This window comes from Solanum stenotomum, chromosome 12, assembly GCF_019186545.1.
Source record: "Solanum stenotomum isolate F172 chromosome 12, ASM1918654v1, whole genome shotgun sequence".
Lineage (NCBI taxonomy): Eukaryota > Viridiplantae > Streptophyta > Magnoliopsida > Solanales > Solanaceae > Solanum > Solanum stenotomum.
Genome location: NC_064293.1, coordinates 43,678,068 through 43,691,259, shown reverse-complemented (window position 1 = coordinate 43,691,259; position 13,192 = coordinate 43,678,068). Strand labels below are relative to the sequence as shown.

Below are 13,192 nucleotides of genomic sequence, written 5' to 3'. Positions count from 1 at the left end.
TTAATTATTTTTCCTTTTTTGTTTCTAATTTTCTATATCTAGCCTCTAAAAAAAGATCCACGTTTTTTAATCTTGACCGTTCATGATGGTTATGTGAAGACCTACTAATTCAGCCACGTGTCACAAGAAAGTCTCCCTGGACAGTTTCATGTTTTTCATAGTAAAAAATTACATAATACTAACACAATCAACAAAAGTTTTTTGTATTTATGATATTTTTATTTATATTATTATTCTAGAATTCTGAGCTCTTTTTTTTAGAGCTGCACAAAATTCATATTCATATTCAAAGTAAAAAGTTGTATTAAATCAAGGTAGTTTATTGTTATGAACATAGTATTTAACCTTCAAACTAAAAATTATGAAATCCCTAATAGAATTTAATTATTTGTAATGGGGATATATGAAATAATCATAAAAGCTGTATTATTCTCTCAAACAATAATGATGACATTTCAAACAAAGCATGTGAAAGACAGATCTGACTCCTCTCCATTTTCTCCAAGTTCTAGCTTAAATTGGAGATTCATGTCATAGTTTAGAATTAATAATTGAGATCTAATTAATTAAAGCAAAGTCCTAATCATAGTTATTTATTTTCATATATTTGCTTCTTAAATATTTTTGCAATCCAACAATTCTAGATTTACATTATATTTTTCCTAAATATAATTAAAATAATTTCTTTTCTTAATTATATGAGTAATTTTCTGTTGATATTTTACTTTTTTTCCCTAACGTTTTCCATTTCTCAAATAATATTTGACAAATAAAAAAATTAAAAATTGTGACCTGATATTTTTATTTTAAGAGTAAAATAAATTTTGTCACTCAACTTTAATTTTTTTCTTTTTCCCTAAATGGAGTCCATATTGCTCTATAGACACTGTAGCTCTTAATACTCTATTAGAATATTAAAAACGTTTAATCGTATTATAACTTTTTTCAAAAAAAGTAAGAAAAAAAAAATTTAGTAAAAGTTTTAAATATGTATGCATGGCAGTAAAGAAATTTTTTAAATATATTTATGGAAAATATAATGGATTGCAAAAATATTTAAGAAACAAACATATGGAATTAAATAATTATGGTTAAGACTTTGCTTTAATCAATTAGATCTCAACCATTAATTCTAAACTACGACATGTGTCTCCAATCCAAACTAGAACTTGGGAGAAATGAAGAGGAGCCGAATCCGTGAAAGACTATAACAATCGTGATTTCAAAATTTATATGACTTTGTTTTTTATATATCTAAAATTTTGACACAATTCTATCTTATAAATACCTACTCCCTCCGTCCTTGTTTAGTTGTCCACTTTAGAAATGACACACAGATTAAGGTAACAATGATTAGCATAGTGAAGTTACAATTTTACCCTTATAGTACAATTTACAATTCCAAAATAAATTCACTCAAGATAACTAATCAATGTTGCGAAGTTCATAAGTTTATTTACTTTATTTATGACAACTTTATTTAAATAAGGGTATAATAGGAAAAAAAATATTGTCCTTTCTTGATTTGTCAAAATAGACAACTAAATATGGACAACTAAAAGAGGAAATATGAACAACTAAATAGGGATGGAGGGAGTATCTTATAAGGTCTATAATGATTAAACAATTCAAATTTTAAACTTTGATGAATTTTGTTTCTAAAAATAGTTTTTCCTGTAATTGGGGGCCCAAGACCTGTTCGGCCCACTTGAAGTCTCAAAGTCCAAAGTATATAATTCAGTATTACAACTTTTGGTTCGTTTAAATCCAACTCCTCCTCCTTTATGTCCTTCCATTGTTCTTTTCGTTTTAATTTAGACGGAATGACCTGGGAGACCCATGTACTTGATTTCGTTTGTAAGTTGGACCCTCTTACTTATCAATTTTGTCAACTGAATCTCTAAACTCATAATGTAATATTTTAAACCTTTTTCTCATCTCACTAGTGTGTGTGAAGTACAATTGCTTACACGTGGAATATCATGTCATTAAAAATGACATGTAAGAAATTACATATTAAAAATTTAAAAAATCAGTTAAGTCCCTTTTGTAATTTCTGAAAATTTTAGATAAGCATTTTTTAAAAAATAAATAAATTCCAAATAAGCATGTTCTTCATATTTATTCCAAATTGAACACTTTATTCATGTCAAATAAATGAGATTTTTCCTCATTTGACTTGAAAATTCAAATACAAGTTCACCACCACAAATCCAACTAATCCCAATCACAATTTTGAATCAATTTCACAAATTCACAAGACCCATTTGTTATTTTTCAAGCTTTCTCTAACTTATCAATTGAGTTTTAATTTTTCAATATCCACCATTATCCTTCGTGTTAATCCATTGAAGCCTAAAAAAATAAATACTAATAATCTCAATACTTTTAAACTAAAAACCTAAAATCTAAAAGACTTTTAGACTAAATGGTTAAGGTGAGCGGCTGATTTGTAGTGAAAAAAAAGTGTGGGTTGAGAAGAAAGAGGATGAAGGAGAGAATGAAGAGGAAGAGAGTGGATGTGGTGGATGAAATTCCAAGAAGAAGAGAGAAGGGGGACTGGGGATGGAGGAGAGAGAGGTGTGGGAGCGATGATTGAGGAAGATGGTTTTTTTTTTTAAAAAAAATAATTGATAATTATTATTATTATTTAAATATTTTTAATGTAAAACACCTTATTTACTCGTTGTCAAACGCGTGTATTCACGTAAATTTCCAACTCAGCATTATCAATGCCACATAAGTTCGATCAATGGTCAAAGGAGTTTAAAATATTGTGTTCTGATGAGTTTAGGGGTTCAATTGACAAATTGATAAGTAGGAGGGTCCAACTTACAAATGGAGCCAAGTACATGGGTCTTCCAGGTCATTCCACCTTTAATTTATTTATTCTATTTTAATTTGAAATGTAATGTAAGAAGATTTTTAAATTTTGTGGTATTAAACTAAATATGTGTCAAATATATCAAGATTAACCTTTTTATCTATTAGTCTTATACATGTTATGTGGAATATTTTCCAAAAAAGGAAAAAAAAAAACATTTTAAAAGAACAGACTAAAAAGAAAAGTAGAACAAAACAAATTGAACGAAAAAATATCGTAACTTTATGTACAATTTATTTGAGCCGAAGAAAAACGTGGTTCCAATATCGACAGACGACCAAACTTAGCTTGGTCCTCCCATATTTTGTGACAAATATTGCGATACTCTCCTAAAAGTAGGCATTTGTTTCTCATTACTGAAAAATAAAAAAGAAAAATTATGAATTAATCACTATTGACTATATTTTTATTCAAATCAATCTAATTTTTTAATGGATTCAGTTGGCAGAATAAAAAAAGAATTGAGCTAGTAAATAAATGAGTCACTAATTCATCTAATAACTTAAACGAGTTGGAAGATTTATTAAGTTTATATGAACTAATTTTGTTGCCCCTAATCATCTCATATCCGGTAATAAAGAAGATATCTGGATAGGCATTAATACCTAATCATCTCTTACCCCGTGATTAAGAAGATATCTAACAACTACTTTAAGAAATATAATCAAATAATAATCATGGTTAATTTAAACAGATAATACGACATGCATGATTGTTGAATAAAACTTCATTTATACTTTTGGTACTATCCATGCAGTTTCAAAAGTCAGCATGGTTGATGCATGTATATTTAATTACAACATATATTAACTCTAATATTGACTTGGTAAATCATGAAATTATAACTTGTAAGAGTAAAATATGAGTGTTAACTTCAAATTCACCTAAACAAATTTTGTTTTGGTTCAAAAATTTTAATTTTATATCGTACTTAAACACCAAATTAAATTCCATTGTTGAGTTTTATGTTGTCCGGTATGTGTTTATATTCATTATTTTATCTTTACGAATCGTGTACTACACTTATATTTTACACGTTTTGTATTTTAGCTAGGTATAAAAAATAAATTAAGATATATCAAATAAAAATATTGAATATGTGCATTTTGGTGTATAAAAGATAATTTTGGGGTCAATATGTGTCTATATTTTTGTTACGTGTATAAATTAAATTAAGATATATATATGTAAATTAAGTTACTTGAATATGTGTAATTTTCTTTTTTGGTATATAAAAGGGAAAGAAAGACGAGTTTATGTGACAAGTTGGGGCTGCTTAACATTAAAAAAGAATATGACTACTTTGTACTAGGTTTAATTGTTAAATATATACGACCATGGCGGGCGTTTATTTGTACAGGAAAATATTATTTAAGAAATTGTTAATATATATATATATATATATATATAAGAAATTTAACTAATCACGTTCTATTAGGATATACGTACTCATTATAATTTAAGAAATGTTAATATATATAAGAAAATGTTAATATATATACGTACTCATTACAATTAGTTCCCTCCTTATAATTTTTATGATCACTGGAAATTCCAATTGTTTTTACATATTTGTTAGTTTTCTGTTTTAATTTGTTTATCTGATTTTTATTTGATACTGACTTTAAGAATAAAAAAAGATTTCTGTATTTATCTTATGATCTTTAATTGAAAATATGTGAAATGTATCAAAATATCTTTTAAATTTATGATCTTAAATATGATACATAGAAAATTAAAATTACAGATTATCCAGAAACAAGATAATTATATGCATGGTTAATTAAGTGGTTCCCATTTCGATTATTTTTAGGCTTTAAACCTAAAACTAAGTTGGTTCTTCCGTTTATGACAAATTTTGCGATGCCTTCCTAAAAGTTGGCATTCGCTTCCATCTTCTTTATTTGCATTAAATACTTATCATATCTAGCAAAGTCTAAAATAAGTGGATTGGACAGATTAAAATGGACTGATAATAAGTATAAATAACCGTGGATTAATTAATAACTTATTTAGAAGCTACTTGAGATGAAATAACAAGTCATGAGCTAAATAATAAGTCGATGTCCAATTCGTCCATCTTTTACATAATTTTATGTTGTTTTCTTATAGTCTGCTTGATTATCCAACAACAAAAAAATCATCTTTAATTTATTATGGTTATATAAATGATATCAAAAAAATAAAATTGATTTCGACTTTGTTTAAAATCCAAATTAGCCTAACTATAGATGAGTTGATGTATATTGTGCAGACAAAAAAAGGTTTGAACTACTAAATTAGTTGATCATTAATGCATTCAAACTTTAGGGGTTATATATTAGGCGAATTTCTATTTTGCCAATCCAAATCATATTGTATTCAATGATTAAGAATAAATAAGATTATCCAAAAACAAAAAAAAAGTACTATAAGAAATATTATTAAGTCTAACTAAACAGATAATACGACATAGTTGTTGAATAAAACATTATTTCTACTCCTGGTGCTATCCACGCAGAGTCTCAAAATCAGCATGGTTCATGAATCATGTACTCACTTATTTTTATTTATCGTATTTTACTTTTTGAGAGTTAAATTGTATGAATTTTGATTGAAGATATATTTTTAAATAATATCAAAATCTTAAATTTAAATTAATAAACTAATTTAATTTAATTTAACTTTAAAAATTACTTAAATTGACTTTCATGCATGATTCAAAAAGTGAACAGATGGAGTATATATACAAGAAACATATATAGTATTAACATTGATATTGAGGGTATTGATTGATTTAGGGCGTGTTTGAGAAAAGGAATAACATTTGTAAAACTTATTTTCCTTACTTAGTAAATTGTAATAGGAGATTATCTTTTTGAAGTAATTTAATTTTTTTGAGAATATTTGACGAACCGAATATGAAAAACATAAAGATGAAAAATATTTTGTACAAATGTGTTTCTCCATAAGCCAGAACCAGAAGCAAACAATAAAATATGAGTACATACTACATATTAATTAGTTCAGATTCAGATTCTGTTAATTTTCTTATTTGCCGGCGCACCTAAACTATTTTGCTTGGGTTCAAAAATTTCAACTTTATATCATTCCTCATCACCAAATTCTAATTGATGATTTTTATGTTGTCTGCTATTTGGCTATATATTTAATTAATTACTTGACTTGCTAAAAAAAACCAAAACAACATTAATTAGGTAATTAAATCTAAATCAAAATAGGAAAAACTCTAATAATTAATTAATCAGATTACGCGTTGACGAAGTTATATATATATATATATATATGTGAAACGTGAAGCAAGCAATTAAGCATAAGACTAATTGCCATTTCTTATAAACAAACAATACTTATGGCTTCTTCATCAATTGTTATTTTTCCAGCCAAATTCAAGATTCCTCAAAAACTACCCAAAATCAGAGCTCAGATCTATAGAGATGAAGGTATATATATTTATATACGTGTGTGTTTTTGTTTTTATTTAATTACATCCGCTTTATTTTTATGAGTTTTTCTTCTCTAAACTACGCTATCACATCACCTAAAAGATAATTAGTGGAAGGGTTTAATCGTTTACTGTATCGACAGGGCAAATTATATGAATTGATTTGTTTTTTCATATAAGCTATATTTTGAATTCCCTAGATATAAGGAGTAAAACTAGTAAAGTGACATGAGGTTCGAATGTTGTTTTAGATCACAAGTTCAAATTTCATATGTGATCAAATTTCATTTTTATAAATTTTTTACTCCGCCACTTGCTGTAAGTAGTTATTCTTAACAAGTGATTGGTTAGTACTAACTAGAAAGACAAAGCAAATGTAGCCTTTTACCATAGGTAAAAAAAACATTGATAATTCGTTACATTATCAGTATATATAAAGTTAAATTCTATTTTTGTACTATCGCGCCTTAAATAAGAAAATAATTTGTTTCAGGAAAATCAAGGCATGTTGTTGATGCAAATTTACAAGTATTGAGGGGAAGGATAGAAGAAGTGAAGATGAAAGAGAGATTGGAGAAATGTTTGGTATGTGAACAAGGTTGGAATTACACACCTACAAATTCAAAATTATATTATGAGAAGAAACACAAGAAACAATTGGATGAATTTGTTGAACTTATTTGGATGGTTGGTGGGACTATTGGATTTACTATTCTTGGCTGCTCTCTTTGCCTCTACCTAACTTCCCTTCTCATTAATTCATTTTAATCATTGAAACTGAGCATATGGTCATGATCAGTGTTGAATTTATAATTTTTGTAATTATAACTATACCATTATTTTCATTTTCACATTTGTATTGGCAGAGCTTATTTTTAGACTAGCTCTGCTATATTATTATCTCAAATCTTTGCAAGCTGTGTTGTTTTTTTCCTTTTTCAATGACCGTGGTGTTCGGACTAATTTTTGCACAACAGGTATCAGGTAACTTTGTGTCTCTGTCCATCAATGCTAGGACAGATGAAATGAATTACATAGTGTTTTTTTTGTCTTTAGACCTCATGGTTCTCAACCATTTCATTGACCACTAGGCGACACTCTTGAGTGCTTAATAAGTTATGTTTTCTAGACCACTACGCAACCTGTATTACATGGATTCGTCTTTTTCTTTCCCTTTAATTTATACTCCGTCAAAATAAACATTTAACAATTTTTTGTCCATCTCAACACATATTGACCCCAAAATTAACTTTTATATATGAAAGTGATCGTTTGTTGATGTATATTAGTAGTAATTTAATTTCTCTCACGTAAAATATAGATGCAATACAGGTTGCGTAACATTAAAAAAGAAGATGATTTCTTGTACGAATCTAATAAATATTCAGCAAAAGAACAAAAAACAGCTTTATCTTCTTTTTTCATTTTTTTTTTAAATCTCTTTGTCGTTTATGAAGATAACAGCTTAGGCTGAGTGATTAATACCTGTGTATTATTCATAATTCATAGCCTTTCTGTTAGCTATTAATGTAGATTATCCACACTCCCTCCCTCCTTGTCTACACTCGGTTATCCAATTAAATCATTTGGACCTTTCGAGAAGTGTGACTTACGCCTAATTTGTTTTTCATATTAAAATGTCATGAATTTAAATACCTAATTGAATATTAAAGCGAAATCTTAATAAGTTGGTTGGTTACCTCAACTCCCACTTTGTTGGTGGTGAGGGAGTTTTTACGAGTTCCGCTCTTCTCTCAGTTTGGTCGATTTTCATATAAAAGAATCCTCAGTGAGCTAAAGAAGTGTTCCATCAAACAATATCCGCAATGACATTACATTGACTTAAGAACAATTTTTCCATCTAACACGGGTCATTTGATGATCTCAACGCTGTTAATGTAGCACTGACGTTACCCTATACAAAAACTAGATCAATTAATCTTCACCTTGCATAAATCATAAATGGTCGAAATCCTCCACGGTTGCACGACGTTACAAAAAAGTGCAGTAATGCACCCAAAATGACGAGAAAGTAATAATTCAGTTCCTCAGGAATGCTACAGTTGCTACACGCGAGCCTACTGATCCTCCAAATGTGAATGTAGGATATGTGCGAATGTGATCAAGATAGCGGAAAGGAGGAGGATCTACTGAGGCTTCTTGGCTTTCGACTGTTCCTGGTCTTTGACAAGCAACCCTTCTTTGATTGAGAGTATCCACTTCTTCTACCAATTCATCTTTTGTACTATTACATGAAGTAATTACCTACAATACACCCCAGTCAGGTGAAAGAAGGTGTAACGGCTAATTATTTATCATGATGACTCCCTCCACAAAAAAATAGATAACCGTGTGTGCCATTTTATCAAGGATCAACTGGGAAACAGTCAATAAGACAGACAGAAATGTCGATAGAACAGAATTATATGATGCTAACTTCTCGGAGAATGTATCTAATAGGAATATAATTCTCAGGTCCAACAACGTGGTCTCTACAATGTCTCTGTATCTGTTCTTTTTTAATACTAGTGGAAGGGTGTGTGGTGGTATTAAATCAGCATGTTTCAAATTAATAACAGCAATTGTTGAAGGATTGGCACTGAATTTTTTTTTATAAACAAGACAAGCAGGATGGACTCACCAATAATCCACCAGGAGCGACAAGCCTTGAAACAGAGTCCCAGTAGATAATCCTGAAATGACCACACAATAAAGATGTGACATAGAATTGTAGTGTTATAGGTAAAATAATCAAGGAACACCTTAGGGAGTGTTCACACTTTTAGAGAGTGACATTTTAATTATAAATTGTTTATTTTAGGTCTTGGACGAAGCACGTGAAAATATTTTGTTGATGAGCAACATTAATACAAATGGATGGGTGGCAGTATTACTTGAACTTGGGATCTCTACCTACTTTGATACCATACTTAACATACAGGATTTGCTACCTTTTGATAGGACCGTCAGGATGCAATCCAATGGCATCTAAGGTCCCCTTATCCATAACTAGCAGAAACCTTTTATCCAATTTTGTCTCAAGAATGTCATCAACCTGTTAGCCAATAGAAATTTATTTAACCACAAAACTAAAAGAACCCATCTCCAGCAATGAGAGCACAGACACAGATAAATAAGCACACATGACAAGGACATGAAACTAATAAAATCATTGATCGCAATTGGTAAGACAGGTTCTACCCTATGCAAAAATTCGGCATTAATTTAGCACCTTGTTCCTACCCTTGATCACTGAATACATAATAAGTGCTATATCTTTCAATACAGAAATATAATAAAGGTTCATTCCATGCGGACACAATTGAAAATGTCAGGATTACGGGGAAACATTCAGAAGTAAAATTAATTTTAACTTGCTACTATCTGTATATGCACCAGACAGTAACGGGTTACCAACAACAAAGAATAAAAGACACTGCTTAACATTTAGAACATAGTAGAAAGACGGTTATTTGCCACACAATTTTGAATGCAATCTAGAGAAGCACGTGTTTCCTACTTTCCTTTTTTTTTTTACACTGGACTCAGATGCTGCTGTGGGTATATTACAAATTTGCTTAATTGAAAGACAGGCAAATTTTACCAAGAACTTGACATTAGTGAAACCATCACGATCAGCAAGGCTTCTTGCAAGGTCAACTGCTCCTTCACTATAGTCAGTTCCAGTGAGATCAGAGAACCTAACGCCATAGTTAATGAGTATTAGTAAGTAATAATCTTCAAGTCCCCCCCACCCCCTCCCCCAGAAGGCATATACATCAAGAACGTTTGACACTAAAAATTAAATAAAATTTCTTAACAGACAAATACTCCCAAGAAGCAACTAGTAGGTTTTAAATATAACAAGACCTGAGCACTTTTTGTACAAGCTAAAAGATGTAGATGTGATAAGAAAGACGTAAAATCTCCTAACCTATATTAACCACAAGAGGCACTGAGATGTTTCCACCCCAGCACAAGCCGCAGGAATACACATGCTAATTGAACTGCATGATGCGATGTAGGTATAATACCATTGAAACTACAGACACTTGTTCTCTCTCAAAGAATTATTAAAATATATCTGTATTACCTATCTAGGTTCTGTGCCTGCAGTTAAAGACCAAAGAATCTCTAAACAAGGACATATTGGGATTGAAAAGAAGTAATGGCACAGTGTAAGCCAATATGAGAAAAGAATCATTTGACTTGAAGGAAAAATTCATCATTCATCTTATAACGGATTTGTTCTTCTGTTAATCATTGCCCGACAGTCTCTGCTGTTTTTCTTGATAATCTCTCTGCCATCCACTTCATAATTTATGGGGGCTCATTCCATCTAGGATATCCTAAATTTGTAACAATTAGACTAAAATAATCATGTAATGCAGCCTTACTGAGTTTTAGAGTTTCACGAATTAAAATTCATTTAACTAATCAAATTTACACTTTATATGATTTTCACTATAAACTAACTTTTCAACTATTTCTTTCACTAACACTTAATCATACAAATCAATTACAAACATTTGTCATTTGAAAAAAAAATAAAAAAATTTTACCAACTGTTGATCTCCCTAATCAAATGGCGTCACAAGAAAGGGGAACAAAAGAGTACATTTTTGTATAACTTCCATTGAATCTCTAATAGATATGTTTAGAGTGAAAAAGTTGATCATCTAGCAAGTCATGTGATAAATGGTTAAAAGAACCGTAAGCAAACCTTTACAATAGCTAACTGCTTAATACTCTATACCTTCCATTGATTCTCTAGTAGCAATATAATTTTATGGTGAAAAAGTTGATCATCTAGCAGGGCATGTGATAAATGGTCAAAAAATCATAAACGAACCTTCACAACAGCTAACTTCTTAATACTCAATGAACTAGGCAATCCACAAAAGTTTTCACCTTTACAGTGTGGCTCTGTAACAGATTATAGAGCATGTGCATCAAAAGCATCTCGGAAAAGAAAGCTCATCTATCAGTTACAGAATGACCAACGAAGCAAATAGCTAACTAGAAGTATTGCTAGCATAAAATTCAAATTTACCCTTGTTTAGCAAGCTCTTGGAGAAGCAGACCATTGCCAGTCCCAATATCAAGCACACTCCAACCTGACATGTCCTTCTCACGCTGCCCAACAGGCTCAGAATCGGCATCAGCTATGTGATTTGGCAAATGATTCTTGCAAATGTCCATGCACAAACGTTTGGTCCAAGAGACAACATTTTCCATGACGTCACCACCAAACCTATACAAATACAGCAAATATATACACATCAACAAATCTGTTTGACCAACACAATGATCCAGTGATGCAAGCACCACCCTCTCACTTCTTTTCCTGGTTTCCTATTTGGGAATTGGAATGTAAACCTTGTAAAAAGACTAAAAGGGGAAAGCAAGACCAGGCAAATTACAATCATTATCTATTAGTGGGATAAAACTATCACAAAGAGCTAAATTTAGCTTTACTCCAGCCAATCATCAAAAGTGCTAGGCCGTAGATCTTCTATACATAAATAAAAAGGATTTTAGAGAACTCCTAATTTGCCTTAAAAGGCATAATTGTTTTATGTAACATAGTATAGGAATCATTTGGATCAAGATGGCATATAATAGCTCCCAAGGATTCATATAACAGACCCAATTTTATTTGAGATGGAGGAGGGATAGTTGATTAATTGATAGGTAGTATCAAAATAAAAGAACGAGGATAACACAATAGTAAAGTGGATCAAGGAAGAGTGAAAAGGTTGCAAGCTGTCGTCTAGCTAATCCATACCAAACTTCACCAGTGTGACCATGCTCACGAAAGTTTGCCAATTCATCAGCGTAAGCAGCATCCCAATAGCTTTGGAAACCAAGCATTGAAGAAACTCCTTCACCTTCCTGCTCATCTTTGTCAGAACTGCTCGTATGCAAAAAATAAGAAAAAGAAGTTTGTAAACCTTCTGCACAAACAAAAAGCAAAATATAATATGAGCGGGTTTCTAATGGATAATCTCTTCTAACAACTGTATACAACGCCCAATGAAGACTGCAGTTATCACTTTTTTCACTTAACTTTACAAAGTGCACTCAACAGATATATTGACCTCTAATTACCACCACTACTTAGCTCTGCCATAGTGTTCTCTGGCTCAATAATGGATAAGAGAAAAGTAATCATAATTTGATAAAGCTACACCTTCATGCAGGTTATTTTTTCTCCATCCTAATATATACAACGCTTTTTCATTTTAGAATTATCAAAATATTTGACATTATTAAAAAAAAAATAGTATTATTCTACATAATCTTCACACAACTTCCAATTATTCAAATTCGTTTAACTATACAACTTCTTAAACTTTGAATGATTTATTTTTCTATACTAATTTTAACTGGTAGAGTACTATCTTAAGTTTTTTTTTAAAAATGTAGTACTATCTTAATGTTTTCTAGTTCAATTAATATAATCCAAAAATTAATTTAACATCTTCAACCTCAGGTTCATTGAAACATAGTGACGGAGTCACAGTCATATGAATAAGACTGAAGTTAATGCTCTCCATATAAGAACCTGTAATCGGCTCGGTAATTAAGAGCTTCAGTAGCATCAGCGTGGCGCTGCTCATCATCGAGAGTACTTCCGTATTCGCTCTTTATGGACCACGAATCGGCCGCCACAGAGCGGTCGTCGTCGGAAATCAGGTCGGATGCTGCCGTTGGTCGGACCTGCGCGACGTCGGGGTCCTCCGGTAACAGTCTCATTCCGGCCATGTGTGATGAATCGAGATGAAAAACCCTAAAGAGAAGAGGAAGGGAGAGAGAGGAGTGTGATGTACGTTTGAGGAGTTGACAAAAATGACATAAGA

At 30.8% G+C, this 13,192-nt stretch overlaps 1 protein-coding gene across 1 annotated transcript; it reads right to left on the bottom strand.

The window, feature by feature from the left end:
* Positions 1-8,260: 8,260 nt before the first annotated feature.
* On the bottom strand, positions 8,261-13,192 carry LOC125847589 (uncharacterized). Its single transcript, XM_049527219.1, has 7 exons — positions 12,898-13,192; positions 12,118-12,243; positions 11,383-11,583; positions 9,934-10,030; positions 9,281-9,384; positions 8,971-9,022; positions 8,261-8,594 (listed from the first exon to the last, which is right to left on the bottom strand). The coding sequence occupies exons 1-7, from the start codon at positions 13,095-13,097 to the stop codon at positions 8,370-8,372; spliced, it is 1,005 nt and encodes a 334-aa protein (XP_049383176.1). The 5' UTR covers positions 13,098-13,192; the 3' UTR covers positions 8,261-8,369.

Coding starts and splice junctions, on each gene's coding strand:
- LOC125847589 (XM_049527219.1), bottom strand. CDS start 13,097: ATGGCCGGAATGAGACTGTTACCGGAGGACCCCGACGTCGCGCAGGTC. Junction 11,584..12,117: donor GGTCACACTGGTGAAGTTTG/GTATGGATTAGC, acceptor GTATTTGTATAG/GTTTGGTGGTGACGTCATGG. Junction 8,595..8,970: donor TCGCTCCTGGTGGATTATTG/GTGAGTCCATCC, acceptor GGTGTATTGTAG/GTAATTACTTCATGTAATAG.